The following is a 16,684-nucleotide window of genomic DNA, read 5'->3' as shown; positions in this document are numbered from 1 at the left end:
ACGCTGACGCAGGCACAAAGGGGATATGACGCCATCGACAGGCGACCGGTGAAACGCAGCGTTACCTGAATAAAATGACAGATTTCTCTGAGTTTGAACATTGTTGGAAACATTTGGGATAATGTAAGAACACAACTCAACTACATATAAAACATAGAGCCAGAGTTTATACACTGTTTAATGAGGAAGTGTAACAGATTATAGATTTACAGTTTTACTAAGAGACAAGATAATGTAATGATCTTTGCTATGTTTTTTTATTTTTATTTAAACAATATTTTAACGGTTTCATTTTCTAGATCCTGCCAAACTACTTTTACGATTAAGATCTCTGTGATTTCTGGCTCCAAGGTCTGGGGATTGAATCAGAATCTGCTTAGATTCATAGTGTTGACTTTCTTCGGTCACATAGTTCCAGATTTTAATCAAAATTTAGCCAGTTTTAGACTTTTATTTAGGCTATAAGAGCTAAATATTTGGCAGAAAACCAACCGGTCTGGGTGGATCCAAACCCCACGCTTCCTTTTCCAAAGACTGTAGGCTATTTCTGTCATAGGTCATTTGTGTTTCACCAATAAAGCCAAAAAACGATTAAAACAAAAACCGATTAGTTTGATGGAGCTGCCAGCTGCAGCATCAGAATGTGCCATCGTCAAAATCTCCACAAAGCCCAAAATATAACAGATTAAACTCAAAATGTAGGACGTTCGAAGGAGCTAACATCCGCTTCATCTACATACGCTGCCCGTTGCCATAGCATCTTTTTCTGGCCGTCCATCTGCAGCTGAGATGTGTCTGACAGCTCTGGAAAGGTCAAGAATGAAATTTCATGGTCAATTATTCTGAACGTATTCATTTTCTGAATCTTTGTTCTGGCAGAGTGGATCCAGTTGCTGAAGTTCAGAAGTGCAAACATCAGCTGTCTTCCAAAATTCAAAATAAAACTGAAGTTGGATGACAAGGAAGGGCTGATCAGAGTAGAGCTTCAGTGTAGAATCTGTTGGCTTTTATCAGCTTGCCTTCTAAAGAAAACACAGCTCGGGCTTCGGCTCCGCTCCCTTCCGTGACGACCGGGCTGTTTCTCCCACAACAGCACGGAGCCGTCATCCTCTGCAGCCGTGGTTTGATGGCACAGCTTCATTTGTATCTGTCACAACGCGTCGTCAGCTCACTCCGTCTGCCGCGCCGCATCAACCGGTCCAACGTTGATAAGAGCCGAGCGTTCGTGTGAACCCGGAGTCCCGGGGTCGGCCTGGAAAGAGGAGACGAACCCTGGGACGCATGTCTTTACGTTGAGAAGCACCCATAGCTCAAAATCCCCAGGAGGCTCCAACCTCATCGCATTCCCCCACGATTCTTTAACCGAAGCTCCAGCTGCCGCTCCCTGCTCAGTCTGATTGAATTACACACACAGACGCTCTTTCTTATCTGTGGCCTCCTTTTGTCTGACCTTTTTCTATATCTGTGTGTCTGTATGTGTCTCTATTGTATGTCTATGGTCAGAGATGGCGCTCGGAGCCCTGGCCAGAGTTCTGAGGGAGGACTGGAAGCAGAGCGTGGACCTGGCAACAACCATCACCCACGTCTTCTTCTGCTTCTCCAGGTACACTTTAGTCCAAACACACACAGAGAGCCCTCGCTTTTGTTTTATCATAGCTTTGAATCTGTGGCCACAGATTTTAGGGAATCCAGTTGAGAGTTTTGGGGGAATTTCCACTTCTGCTCTGCCCACCCTTGAAATCTGATTTTCCACCCCAGGTTGCCCCTCCATTAACCTCTTCCACTCTGCACGTCTTTCAGAGGCTATAGTGGGCTCCGCTTTGAGTTAGAGTTAAGATATTGTTATCATATGAAACTAAATGACCTTACGCATCCATTGGTACCAAAGTTAGACTAAATTTTGCTGATGGAAAAACTGGAATGGCCATTTTAGAAGAGATCCCCTGACCTCTGACCTCAAGATATCTGAATGAAAATGGGTTGTATAGATACCCACGAGTCTCCCCTTTCCAGACACTTATAAATGTGTTATTTTCACCTAGTTTACTTTAATATTTCTGTGTACTCGGTTTATAAATGATGAATGGAAAGCTGAGACACATTCACTTCGTGCCAGTCAAGTCATCGCCCCACTTGCGCCACCCCAGTCAAAATCAGCCTGAACAGCACTGACCCTTTACAGTCAGTTGCTCTCCTCTCTCTTCACCGCGCTCCCTCTTTCTTACAGTAGTCCTCCACCTTTGGCAGCGTACCTCATACTGAAGTTTCACTCTCCAACTGGGGGTTAGGAAACACTAAAATTAGCCTTCACTAGAATAATACATAAACGTCTGTCAGAGCTGATTTAGGCTGCGAGAGGACGTGTATGTCTGAAAACTGATCGTCACTCTTGGCTCGCGTCCACCGCCGTGTTATGCTGTTTGGATTGTGAAACGGTTCAAGTTGGACTGATTATAAGTCGGACCAGGACATACTGTTTGACTGAATGTGTTTTGACTTTGACAGTTTACTTTGTAAACTACTTCAGGGGTGACGGATTGGGTCATTTTAATGACAGCTCCCAGCTGGAATCCCAAATCCCCCCAAAAAACATTTTGAAAATCCACTTTTGGATAAATGGAAGTCTTTTTCTCTCTCTCGCTCTCTCTCTCCCCTCTTAATTTGCTCCTCTAGTTTCTCCCAGTTCCACGGCCTGGTCACACATTTCAAGATTGGGGCCCTGTGTATGAATATCATTGAGCACGAGCTGAAGAGGTACGACCTCTGGCAAGAAGAACTACAGAAGAAAAAGAAGGCCTATATCCTTTTTCTGAGAGTCAAACACACAGTTGTTACTAAATAAAACCGAGTATGTTTATGTGGAAAGTATAAAGTTTTTTCATGTAACTCAGACTGGCGACAGTTTACATGTTAAAGCATCTTTTCCTTGACTAATTTCACATGAAGAATTCTCTGAGAACCAAAACTTGAAGAAGGAACACGAGAAGTCTTTCAGAAAGTACCAGAGCCTTCTGACCAAGCAGGAGCAGCTTCTCAAAGGTACTGAACTCTACTGAACTCTAGTGTACACTACTCTACTGAACTCTACTGAACTCTACTGTACACTACTCTGCTCTACTGTACTGTCCAAAAACTAATTTTACCTGCGGTGTCCACCAGGTGTGGCTGCATCACGATTTACTGGAGAGCAGAAATGTCAAACATTTTTTACTTTTCTCAATTGTTTGTGACACTAAATGAGTCAAAAACCCTTTTTGACTGTTGGTTGGACAAAATAATACATTTGAAGACATCACTTTGGGCTCTGGGAAATTTTCGATTAATTGATCATTTGTAAAAAATAATCTGCAGATTGATCGATAATGGAAATACTTGATGCAGTCATGAAAACATTGGTGTCACTGGTAAGAAAAACTATCAATTAAATAGTGTGAAAAGTGGCTTTTCTTGACTTTATAAGTAAGTATAGATTTCGTTATACAGCACTTTTCAAAACAAAACAATTTACACATTTTAGAAAATAAAATATCAAACAGGCAGAATTTTAACAGAAATGCTGACGTTAAATGTTGATTGCCAAAGAATCAACAACAGTAAGTAAGTCCTTTATTTAACGGTTACTGGGGAAGTGTATTTGTGTCCAATATGAGGATTTGGTGCTTTTCTGTGTCTTTATCATTTTAAACTGAATGTCTTTGAGGTTTGGTTTAGGCTCATAAAGCTAATTGACAGATTAATTGATAATGAAAGTAATTGTTTGTTAACAAGAGGCACAAGAAAAAGTAAATCAAAAAATAAAAAGCAACAGTTAGGAGAAGCGAGGGAATATCAGTGAGTTAGAGATCCAAGTCATTCCTGTTGTTGTCTCTGGTGTATCTGTGCCTGCAGTTGCTCTGTGTCTGCTGCTGAACCTGGCTGAAGACACCCACACGGAGCTGAAGATGAGGAACAAAAACATCGTCCACATGCTGGTGAAGATCCTGGACCGGGAGGACGAGGAGCTGCTGCTGGTGGTGGTCTCCTTCCTCAAGAAGCTCTCCATCTTCATGGAGAACAAGAATGACATGGTGAGAGCGCGACAGTCACTGGAGGTTTTATAAAGATATATAATTACATCTTCTCCTAACACAGAGCGCTGATGTATACCTGCTTCGAACAGTGTGTTCACATGTGCATGATAGAGCACTGGTTCTCCAGTTGGCCTATATTGGCCTGTAAACAAACAAACCTGGGAGCAACTTGTTGTTGACGTACAATTCGATCTACAATCTGTCTGTGTACATCAATCATTAGCTAGCTAGTTACATCTGAACCATAAACTCATCAGGAAACTGTTTACTGAGCTCATAAATTAAGTCATAAGGCTCAGTACTATGCTCTGTCGCCCATGAAGGTGCCCCCTGCTGGCCATTAGAAAGAATGCAGGTTTAAGACACTTTTAAGACCCAGAGTTGGAGTTAATATGAAGCCAGGTTCCAGAAAATGGTGGAAGATGTTGTTGTAGTTTCACAATCACATACGGGTGGAACGATGTCCACAGAGTTTTGACCACGTAATGTTTACCTGAAAATTACATTTTATTTGTTTTTCCTCTTTTAGAAATGATTGTTGTGGATTCTGGATGTTAAACTGAAGCTGATTATTACACAGTTCTGACCCACATGTTCTAACTCAGTGGGATAACAAACACTACATTAATCACAGATTTTGTTTAGCAAAACAAGAAAATAATTCTGCAGTGAAGTTATAAGTAAAACTACTCTTGGATCAACAAATTTTGGGATTTAATTTGGTTTATTGATTAACTGTTTGTTGGAGCAGCTCATTGTTTGAAAGTCGTGGCATCTTCGTGGGTTTTCTACCAGCAGAACTCTTCACATCTCTAATGAATGTGTTCTTTAACAACGTTGTTCTAAACTAAATTGGTCTCATTTAGAGGAAACAATCATTCTTTATTTGTTCTGTTACGCTGTAGAAAAGCCAGTTTGAAACCACACTTATCAGATTTCAGTTTAATAAACGCTTAGAAGGTCCACTTTCGGCCACGTGTCCCACAGCGCTCGTACAGGCACCTCGCTGCTCCGGCTCGCCCTAATCCAGCCCCACCTGGTTCCAATCTGGCTCGGGTTTGTGGGTCTTTATCAAAGCCAGACCCTGTTAGGAACTGGTTTTATCTCCTTGTTTCCCCTTCAGTGTATCTTTGATTCAGATTAAAGAAACCTTCAGGGGGTTTGGACCCACTCAACCATGTGTCCAGCAGGAAAATGGTGGTTTCAACACTTGAGTGTATCAGTTTACACAAGGGGAAAGGGTTTCCATTTAAGGACATGGGTGTTTAATTGATTGAAAAAAGGCTGAATGATACAGTACTGTGTGTCAGCAGCTTTTATTTACTCAGCAAACATGTTGTGACTTTCTCCTAATCAGATAAGTTTTTTTTCCTGCTGCTGTCACTAATGGAGGGGGAACGTCAGTGGTAATTGACACAGGCTGCAGTTGATTATGCTGCTCGGGGTCTGGTTTTGTGATGGTGCGACTGGAGCTGGTTTTCGCACACAGTAGCAGCGAGTGCGTTTTTAACTGGGTGCAGGTTGCGTCACCGTGATAATCTGGCTGCGGGGAGACCACAGGAGAGGGGAGCAGACATGTTAACAGGCAGCTCCGGACCGACCGGTACTGACGTGTGTCACACTGACGGTAACAGTGACAGCATGTGGATCCAACCACATTCTCACACATCACTGATCCCTGTTTGTCTCTGTGTGTGTGTGGAGTCACAAGCTCAACACCTCCACCTGCCTGTAGGTCCGGTGAACCTTCTCCAGGCTGGACAACAGGCTTAAACAACTGGATGTCACCTCAGAGATCATTCAGTGGTATAATTATTATGGGTTTCATATCCCAAAACCTTCCTTGGAGCTAAACTAGGGAGACCAGTTGTCCCTAATTATGTCCTGTTTGTCAAAATGATATATTAGGGTTAATAGATACGAGGGTTGTCTGCTGTCTGAGTAATATTGAAATACGCTGCACTGAACTAATTGTATTTTGGAGAGCAGTTAAATTGAATAATTAATAACATTTGCACGAGGTACAACAAGCTGCTGCTGTCACCAGAATAAAAGTTCAAATGAGAACTCTTTCTTTAAATATTCAGTCTACATGAATTATAGTAGTTCAATGGATTTATTTTACTCTGAATTTATGAAAATATTCAGATCAAATCACTAATACTACTAATACTACTTTTAGTTATTTTACAAAAACAAAAAGGAATTTTTTTGAATATGTGAGAGTATCATTGATGTGTTTTCACTCGTCTATTGCACTGAATAATCATAAATAATGGATTGTTGATATCATTCAAACTGTAAACCATATGAGAGTTCAGGAGGAATTGTGATTTAAAAATATCTAAATGTGTTTAATGACAATCTCAGCTCCTGAGAAGACATTTAAAATATCTGTAACACACCTGTCACCTGTGTGTAATGCTTCATATCATCCTCACTCAGAATAAGTGGCCACGTGACCACGCCCAGTTTCCCCGATATATTTGAATTTGTGGACCGAGCACATGGGAGTGGTTGTGTTGTGGTTGAGTCCACACTGTCTCCACTGCTGTTGGGTTTATTTACTCGGTGTAATGAAAAAACTGACCAAACTTTTCCAACCAGATCCTCCTGTGAAAGTTATTTTGCTTTAATATATCCTGTATTATTCTCTTCCTGTTTCTGGTAGAATTAGGAAATTGTTTTCTTCACCCACGCTTCCTTCAAACGTCATTGTGCATGCGTTCAGATCAGATCTGCTGCCTCCATTGACCCTTTAAGTTCTGGCTCAAAACATACTGTGGATCTTCTCTACCTGCACTGTGGTCTGCAAGGGTTGGTTTTATATGAGCTTTATGTATATATTTTATCAGATTTTGGCTGCAACCTTCTCCTGTCTGGAAAACGTCTAAATCTTTCGACACTGTCTGTTCTCATACCTCACCCCTTGTCTGGTCCCAGTCTGTCAAGCTGGTGTTATTTAATCCGTGATGGCCTCGGGGTTGTGTGGGTTCCTCAAAGGCTGCCAACAGCAGAAATATTGAATAAACAACAAGAATACATTGTTTTGTAAGAAATGCACCACCCTAGACAAAGCAGTGGACCACAGAGCAGACTGTTGTACAATTATTTGTCTGTGTGTTTCTGTCTGCAGGCGGAAACCTTCGCCGCGGAGAAGCTGGCCCGGCTGGTTCCCTGCGAGCACGAGGACCTCCTGAGCACCACCTTACGCCTTCTGCTCAACCTCTCCTTCGACACGTTGCTGCGCAGCCAGATGGTCCAGACAGGACTCGTTCCCAAACTCTCCTCGCTGCTCGGTAATCAGTCTCACTGTTTGTGTGTCTTTTTATTTGTTCCCGTGGAAATGTTTACTGACTCGTCGTGTTTGTGTCTGTATGTTTGCCTCTGCATCAGCGGAGCCATTACTTCAAGTTTTCACTGACAGAAGCAGACACACGTCATCCATCCCTACCGGCGGCGCAGCCTCTAATTTGTTATTACTGCGGCGTACGCGCAGGTGCAGCTTTTACACGGCACCCGGCGCTCGAGCCGCCTCTGGTGACCATTAGAGCAGTGACCTCCTAAAAGCTCCAGAGCGTGCGATCAGTGCGTTGACTCATCCGAGAGGCCTGTGACACGGTCAGAAGCATCTCTGACGGGCCTTTTGAAGCCTCTCAGGGGGCGGCTCGGGTAACGGCGCATAATTAATATAATATATTTGTTAGAATAACATGCCAGAGCCTCTGCACAAATGTTGTTTTTGTAGGAGCCGGCCGGAGAGGTGGAGAGAGGTCTTCGGAGATTTAGGGAGGGCTGTTTTTTGGGAAGTGGCGGGGTGGGGGTTGCTCGTTCAGGAAGCGAAGGCACTATACATAATATAACTTAACACTGAAATATTACGCCTGCTCACAGCTTTGACACTGTTGAGTTTGCAGGTATTTGTGTGTTTGCGCGCGTGTGTAATTCGCTCTGCGTGTGAGCCGAGGTGTCATTAATCATCCGCTTTCACTGCCGACTGTCCTCCCCTCAACCGAAGCACTCCTCAGCATGAGGACTCCGGTCTTATCTCCAAAGAGAGGCTACAGCGAGGGGGGGAGCAGGGCAGGGCGTGGTCTGTCAGCCTCCACTCTCTCCATCCAGACCCGGCCCGGGGTCACGACCCCCGATGATAAGATGGAAGTGGAGAGGGAGCCTCCACTTGTCATCATCACCTCCCGCTTGATCCATCCCACCACCACCTGAACTCAACAGGAAGTGGAAGATTCCTCAGTGTCAGCTTTATTTTTTACTTGGTATTTTCCAGCTAGAGCAGAAACAGTTTGTTGATTAGTTGATCAACAATTTTGAAAATGAGTTCCTTGTTTAAGTAATTTTTTCAACCAACATTTTCTGCTTCTTTTCTGTTTTATATCACCGTACACTGAACATGTTTTGAACTGGGTCACTGGTCAACCCATCACAGGTTATGGCCTTAAACTCAAATTTAGATTATCTTGGTCAAAATAATTGCAACACACAATATTATCAAGATAATCATGAAAACACATCTCATACTTTTAAAATGGCACTAAAACATCTGCCCATCTCTGAGAACATCTGTCTTAAAAAAAAGTCTAAAATCCAATAATCAGAATTTTATTTATTTATGTCTTAAATCGGATTTTGACAGATTTTAAAATTATTAGATTAATGAAGTTGCATTTCTTTTGTCTCAAATATGTATTGATGCTGTAACAGCTACAAAACCAAACCGACATGGAACCAGTATGGATGTAAGATATGTCTTCATTCATAATGGTCTTTAAAAAGTCTTAAATTTAACCTCCGTTAGCGCCGTCTGTACATGACAGAACCAGAACCACGTCCACAGTCTGTGTCCATTCTGGAGGAATTCTGTCTCTTAACTGGACACTAGTGTGTTTTTGAACAGTTTGTGTCAGCTAGAAACAATTAGTTATTTAATTTTGACATTCACATATTAATTGTTGAATGTATTTATTAAACAAAAATAACAAATATTCTTTAGTTTCAGCTTCTCAGAGATGAGAATTAGTTTTTTTTAATCCGTTTTATATCATTGTCCAGAGGGTTAGGGTTAGAAAAATTCCAGATTAAATCTTTTTTTTTTTTTATAATCCACACATTAAATCTAATCTATTTTATCTAAAAAAAAAACCACTCCACAGATGAAATAATAAGTAACCTTTTACTGGTTTGAAGCAGCTTTTTCCTTCTGTTGACTCCATTACATAAACACATGAAGAGAGTGAGTGGAGGGGTGGGGGGTGTCTTTAGGAGCATTTTACTTTGTTATGTGGTGTGTGATGTCTCAGAAGACCAAACCCAGCTTTCTTATTTATCCAGAAAATGCAATAACAACGGAGCAGTGCTGTCCACAAACCGAGCCCAGACGCCTCCTAATGTGCGCTGGTGTAATTTTACGAAGGTTAGGTCGGTTTTAAATGAGGCTGCAGTGTAATTGGAGTTTAGCTCTCCCACTAACTGCCCATGAACAGTCTAGTTAATTCCTAACAGCTCCCCCCTCCTCTCTCTCTCTCTCTTGCCCCAACCGACCAGTGTTTTGAACATTTAATGGGATCTCTCTCTTCGCCCATAAAGGATCCTCCATGTTCCTACCAGCAAAGTGAGGGAGTTCTGCGGGTCTGGAGGAGCTTATTGCCTCTGTGTGTGTGTTGTTTTCATGTGCATTTTAAGGTATCGGTGGAGGTAAAGGATCGCTAATGAGAAGCACATGTTCTGTCCGATCGCTGGCTGTGCTGGAAGGGCCGGAGCGGTGAGCAGCGTAGCTTTAACTTATTAAAGGCAGTAAAATTGATGCTTCCTCCTGGTTTTCCCAATTAAAGCTAGAAGCCGCCTCTCCCTCCTGTGATTCCAGGGGTTCACTGAGCACATCTGGATCTAATACTCACCGATAAGGCTCCCTGTACGGCCAGTGACCGAACACGGCTGGGACCAGTTTTAACTGGACCTGGTTGGGGCTTTTGGAGGCCGGTGGGGCGTTACAGGAGGTCTGTCGGTGGTTCTGGTCCAGTGAAGAGCCTCTCTCTTAACACTTCTCTTAATGAAAAGTTCCCGGGTCAAACTCTGGTCTGAACTCTGTTAATTCTCTCCGGCTGGCTCCTCCTCCAGGCCTCCAGCCCCCCAGCTCTGGTCAGAGGTCAAACTCATAAAGGTCCCGGGCTCGCTGACAGTCTAACACTCAATCCATTCTGTCTTTATCTCCCTCATGCTGCTGCAGAGGTTTGATAAGCCCCTCAGAACTGTCAGTGACGGAGAATGTACTCGGTTTATTAGACGGATATTAAAGAGTCAGTTTACCCAAATTACAATAAAACCAACAGCTGAAGCACTTTGAAAAAGGCAGCCTCTTTTAGCTCCTAGTTTTAGTTTTACATCACGTTTATTAGCTGTGTTTCCATCAACGTATTTCAGGCAAATTTTTAATTATCACATCAGAAAAGTTTGATGGAAACAGAAAAAAACAAAAACTTAATCAGTTTAGCAAAAACACATTAATACATGAAACTAACAAAAAATATAATATTTACATCCTGTTTTCTGCTTTGGTTTTCACCGTTTGAGCTTCGACTAGCACTTATCTCCTTATACGGTAGTGGAGGGAAACAAACTTTCATTTGAATTTACTTTTACTGATTTTGTTGATATTTGGTTAAAATTTGCAGTATATTTGGACCATAGACTTTAAAAAAAAAATAAAAAATTTCCAGGGCTGAATCAAGCCTAGCACCCGAACTGTCACTCAAAGCTGCCAACCTTAATTGTGAATAACTTTAAGCCTTAATGTAATTTAAATAGGTGAGTTATATAAAAATCCAATAACAATGTACAGTTGTCCTGATCGGTGAAATTAGCTACAGAGACCAACAACATTTTTTGAACCAGGCTGTAAACATGTTTATTTCTGATGTAAAGTTGGAAATGGGGCATTATGGAGACTGACTCACTGCTGGAGCCAGCCTCTAGTGGCCCTTAGAAGAACTGCAGTTCGAGGGTTGCTGCTTGATTCGGACGGAAACATGGCTAGTGTCTGGTCAGTCTCAGTGTTTTCATCACACCAGCTACCTGCAGACAGACCCAGTTAGAGAAGAAAGTGGAGCGAGGAGTGAATATTGGACTTTCATTCATCAGGTGGACACAAACCTGACTCCAATGGGACGATAACAGCTTTGTAAATAGACTACTGTGCTAACACTAACATAACAACTTGTTCCACTGCCCCCAAGTAGAAAAAATATATACGTATATATTAATGCGGTTTTAAAATAATTCAACATGAATGTGTCTTTCCACAAACAGTGTCCCGGTTACTCTGGATAGTCCACAGACCTCACTGTCCACAGTTTTCATTGGAACTGCTTTCTACCGAAGAAATAGTCCCTGTGTAAACTGTTCTCAGTGAGGTCTGTGCATTATCCTCACGAGCAACTGGCTCACTGTTTCTGGACGGAGACGAGAAGTTCTTTTTTTTTATGATACAGCCGAAATTATTCTGTATGTTTCTTATTGTCAACAAATCTTTCTCTTTCATTCTCACTGCTCCACCCAGTCTGTAGCCCATTGGTTCCTACTGGAAATCAGAGCTGTAGTTTCATTATTAAAAAATACTTTCCTAAAGCATAAAACCCTCAACATTTGTTGTGGACTATTTTCAGCGGTGGATAATTCAATGTGTGATGGTCTAGTGTATTATTATTAGTATTAGTAGGACAGTGTATGCAGGAGTCCAGATAAACTACAGTGTGGATCACTGATGTGTTTTTAAAAGGTTTTGGATAATAATGAAGCTCTGTGGCACAGTGGAAAAAGAAATATCGGCCTGTGATACACACACACAATACTTGTTAGAACTTTCTCACGAGCTTTGGTACTTGAAGCTGCAATAAAAGAGGCCAGATTGTGCAGTTCACAAGTGTGGATATTACACTGCGTTCACAGTGGCCATGTGGAAGTGGGGAAACGTCAAAGCTCCTAGTGTGCCTGCACAATCTGGTTTACTTTATTGTTCCTGTAATGCAATTGGTGGCGAGTGAGTTCTAAAACAGCTTGCTAAAGTGTCTCTGGCGTCAGTTTCAGTCACGTGAATATGGTGTATAAAGTGTGTGAGTCAGAGTTCTCGCAGCAACATACCGTCCTCGCCTCTTTTGTTATGCTGTCACTCATGAATCGATTTGGTTGACAATAAGGAAAATAAAGAAGCATCACTGAATGATTTTGACTAGCACAGGTTTCATTGACTTCCATTGTTTTTGAGAGGAGGCAGAAATCTGGATATCTAAATAACAAATATATTTCCTTTTTACAATTTGTGATAACTGGTCCCTTTAAGCAGCATTAAAAACCTTTTTCAGCCTGCTGCAGTTCCACATTTATCCTTTTAAATGTTGTTTTTGTTCTGGTTAGCTGCCTGCGAGATGACAAACTGAGAAACTGCAGCCGGCCCGGTGCTGATTCTGCACCGAATGCCATTTGACCTCTGACAGGAATCGCTGTTAAAAAGGCCATTCAGCCCATTAATATTTTCAAAAAACACACAGCTCCTCCTAGATGTGGTCATTGGCATCCCGCAGAGCGTTACGGCACAACCATTCATTCATCCATTGACTTTCCTCTTTCTCCTCTGTTTATGTTGCAGCTGACGAGGGCCAGAGACAGCTCAGCATGTGCATTCTGTACCACATCAGCGTGGACGACAGATTCAAGTCCATGTTTGCCGACACAGACTGCATACCGCAGGTAAGACTGGCTAATGTACGCCGCCAGCAGACCAAGACGGACACATTAGCATCGTCCGCTAACGGCACCCGGGAATTAATGCATGAGAAACAGAGCGAGAGGGAGGGACGCACGCCACATCTGGAACCAAAACCCACCAGAGGACTGCTGCTCAGTCTTTGCTCTCACTGTGATGACAACTTTGTTTTTTCTCTCCTCTCCTTCTTTCCACCGAGTCCTGAAAAGATCCCAACGCCATTTCATCCTTTTCTGTGTCTTCTTCACACATTCTCCTCCCGATTGCCTTCACTAAACATCAGACACCAAACCCAAATGAAGTTGTGTTGATGAAAATGAAGTTTACAGCTGAAGCTCAAACCCCCCCTCAGGCTGATTTTCTTTCAACTTTCGATCATAACATTTTTGTTGAGCTGCACTCCCTCCTGATTGAGTTGACCCGGTCAGTCGCTGCTCTCATCGTCAGCGATTAGCTAAATGTGCGTCGTGTTTGTTTGTCGAGATTGGGTGTAAATGCTGGCCAGATGTGGCCGCGAGAGCCGGCTGTTTGTTCAGAAGGTCGCGTCAGCAGCAGATCTGAACCGCGGCGTCCCCCAAGGTAAAAGGGATGCCGGCTAGCAGCATGACCAGGAAGTGACCTTCGACCCCACCCCGAGGCCAGCTCACTCTCCTCCTCACTACCCTCTCTTGACTCTAATGTTATCCATCCATCTCTCGCTTTTTGTCCACACTAAGCTCATCGTTCATACAAAAACTGTGACGGAAAAAGGTGGAAAAGTATGAAAATGCTGTTTTAGTGTCGACAACTTTCTGCTGCCACTCTGATTGAGGCTGTATGTCAATGTCCTCAGTAATATTTATATGTAGTTTGAAGATTTTAACAACATAAGAAGGAGTTTACTATTATACACATATTAAACATGTTTGGTGTAAGGCTGATTCTCATCATTTTTTAGACAAAATCGAACTGTTAGGAAAAACAAATCAATAAATTAGAATAAAAAGGATTCAGTATTCTTCACCTTAATTACAGACAAGTGCTCAATAGATTAATCTGTTGATTATTTCTGGATTAATTGTTTAATAGTTTAAAAAATGTCCATCCCGGTTTCTCAAATTTCAAGCTGATGTCTTTTAGATGTCAGAGAAAAGCAGGAACATTTGAAAGCTGAAGCTTTTGCATAAAAAAACAAAAAACGATCAATTATTCAAATCTGGGATTATTTTTCTGTCTATCAACTAATCGTTGCAGCTCGGTAACGGGCAATATCAGACCATAATGTACAGAAAAATTAAAAGAAAATGTGACATTAAAAACTCCATTTGTACAGCTTTTATTTAAACTTAAAAACCATCGAGGGCCCTCGTTTACAGTGATGTCGAGTCACAATTTAAAATAGTTAAGAAAATACAAGATATTAAATAATAAATGATGTAAGAAAAGAAATGTGCAAGTGCAAACAGAGCATGAATAGTTTATCTTTGGGGTGCTTTATAAATAATTCCAGGTATTATAATATATAATATCTAATGTCCCTCCATCTGTCCTGTTTATAAAAACACTTGCAGTTAAAGCCTTCGATGGTGACTGGATAACAGAGTTCCTTTATTATCTGGAGACTCAGACAGTCTTTTTGGACACTTGTTAGGTTTACTTCGTCACTATGGTCGCTGCCCCCCCGTCAGCTCTGGCAAACCAATCATTGCTGGTTGACGTCGCCATATTTAAAAGCTCTGGGAAATCCAGCGAGTTTGGTGATGGGCTTAATCAGCACTGTGTGAACTGCTTCGGGAAAGAATGTAACGGAAGTTCATTTATATGTAAAAGTCCCACACTCCAGCTGTAATTAACAGACTGCTTCAGCCCCTTTCCCACCTTTTATCCTCTCTCACCTATTCTGTTCTTTTAAGACCTCTCTCTCTTTTATCACTTTCCCAGGCTGGTGACTGACCTGCCCCTTTCCCCTTCTCCTGCTTTTAATGGGGTCACCGTTTGGTGCTGGATGTGGGGTTTCCAGAGCGGGGATGTCAGTAGTGAGGGAGGAGGTGGAGGTGGAGGTGGAGGTGGAGGTGGAGGTGGAGGTTGGGGGGGCTGCGTTGGTCGGACTGCAGTGTGGCGCTGCAGCGGCCCTGACGGGGCCTCCGGTGGCTGTCTGTGGTAAATAAGCAGAGGCAGGTGCCAGAGAGTCTAGACGGGGCTGATTTGGGGTCCGGGGCCCCTGGTATGTGATACCTAACCCAGGCCCGGCCCAGCCTTTCTCTCCCTCTGATTCCTGACTCCTCACAGGGAAGCAGCGCACCTCTGCCTCCCCCCCAGCTCAAAGCTTTTCCTGTTTAATGTTAAATCAGTGCAGGAGAGACGGACAGAGAGAGGGTGGAGGAGGAGGTGGGAATGGGTGTTTATGAGGTTAGGGAATGACGCTTGCCTTCCCTTTATCTCTGTCTTTCACTTTATAACTCACACACTTGCTCTATTTTATCATTTTCTAAATTCTTTTCCTCCCTCTCTCCCCCTCCTTCACTCTCCGGGGGTTCAATCCCTCGATGGCTGCTGGCTTTAATGTGAGAGGAGGAGATTGCAGGGATGCTCTCTTTTTAACTCCCTTCAGAAAAGAGCAGATGTGGTTGACCAAGATGCTCTAATTGTCACTCTTTAAGTTTTAACTTCCAGCACATTTACATAAACATAAGTTCCCTCCACTCTGAGAGCGCTTTGGCTGTCAGTATTTAGGCTACTCATTATGTGTATTTTGGTTGGTTGTATCTGAGTGATTAACTGACGTTTGCAACCTGTGTTTGACAGCTGATGAAGATGGTGTTCGACTCTGGGGAGGAGAAGATGGATGTTGAGCTCATCTCACTCTGCATCAACCTGGCTGCCAACAAGAGCAATGCTCAGGTCATCTGTCAGGGTATGAACCCCAAACACAGGATCAACACAATCTATGATGGACAGAGACGTTGTTAAAGTCTAAAATGAGCTGTTCCTCCTTACGTCCTTTCTCCCTGTTGCCCTAGGTAACGGTCTGAAGATGCTGATGAAGCGCGCTGTAAAGCTGAAGGATGTTTTGGTGATGAAGATGATCAGAAACCTTTCTCAACACAACGGACCCACCAAGAGCCTCTTCCTGGTCCGTACATGGTCTATTAAAGTCAATACGGGTCTTCCTTGTGCCTCTAAATCTGCAGTTGTTAGCTGAATGATGTTTTTTGGGTTTGTATTTATTATATTTATGTTTCTGTGCGTGTGTGTGCCGGTAGAACCATGTTGGTGACCTGGCAGCTCAGATCAGTGAAGAGGAGGCTGAGGAGTTTGTGATCGAGTGTTTGGGCACGCTGGCCAATCTGACCATCACCGACCTGGACTGGGCGCTGGTTCTCAAGGAGTACAACCTGGTGCCATACCTAAAGGACAGACTCAAACCAGGTGTGTGTGTGTGTGTGGAGTACTGGCTACACAGATCTTAATCAGCTGCAGCATCTGAGGAAATGTTTCTGCTAATATCTTTTAAACCCACGCAATAATGATCCATACATACTCCACCAGGATCTCTCATCTATCTCCCTTTGAAACCAGAGACCAGGTCTCTCCCATGCCCTGTCTTAACCTCTAACTACTCCCCTAAATCACACTATCAGTGAGTTTGTCAGTGGTCCTGGATGATATGAGGACAGAGAACCCTCATTAGGGTCTGGGCCTTATCTTTACCTTTAATGACCACTGACCTCCTAACCTTCAGTTTCCCTTTTTGTTTTTATTAAAGCAGAATTTAAAGTCCAGAGGAATAGTTTTGGGTTATTTAAACGTACAATATGAGATGGGATTTGTTGTCTTCACCGTCATTGCAGTCAGCTTCTCC

The 16,684-nt window shown here is 42.8% G+C and overlaps 1 protein-coding gene across 1 annotated transcript in view; it reads left to right on the top strand.

Moving 5' to 3' along the window:
* Nucleotides 1-16,684, top strand: part of LOC118321953 (kinesin-associated protein 3-like) — a 38,094-nt gene that overhangs the window by 4,015 nt on the left and 17,395 nt on the right. Inside the window, exons 6-14 of the mRNA XM_035653526.1 lie at nucleotides 1,504-1,603; nucleotides 2,674-2,798; nucleotides 2,941-3,039; nucleotides 3,889-4,067; nucleotides 7,207-7,369; nucleotides 12,727-12,827; nucleotides 15,628-15,736; nucleotides 15,843-15,955; nucleotides 16,086-16,251. Of these exons, the coding sequence (XP_035509419.1) occupies nucleotides 1,504-1,603; nucleotides 2,674-2,798; nucleotides 2,941-3,039; nucleotides 3,889-4,067; nucleotides 7,207-7,369; nucleotides 12,727-12,827; nucleotides 15,628-15,736; nucleotides 15,843-15,955; nucleotides 16,086-16,251 (1,155 nt within the window). The remainder of the gene's footprint in view (nucleotides 1-1,503; nucleotides 1,604-2,673; nucleotides 2,799-2,940; nucleotides 3,040-3,888; nucleotides 4,068-7,206; nucleotides 7,370-12,726; nucleotides 12,828-15,627; nucleotides 15,737-15,842; nucleotides 15,956-16,085; nucleotides 16,252-16,684) is intronic.

The sequence above is a fragment of the Morone saxatilis genome, unplaced genomic scaffold (genome assembly GCF_004916995.1).
Source record: "Morone saxatilis isolate NCDOM2014 unplaced genomic scaffold, NCSU_SB_2.0 Contig12, whole genome shotgun sequence".
Classification (NCBI taxonomy): domain Eukaryota; kingdom Metazoa; phylum Chordata; class Actinopteri; family Moronidae; genus Morone; species Morone saxatilis.
Note: the sequence above shows the minus strand (reverse complement) of the source record. Positions and strands in the feature narration are given on the sequence as shown.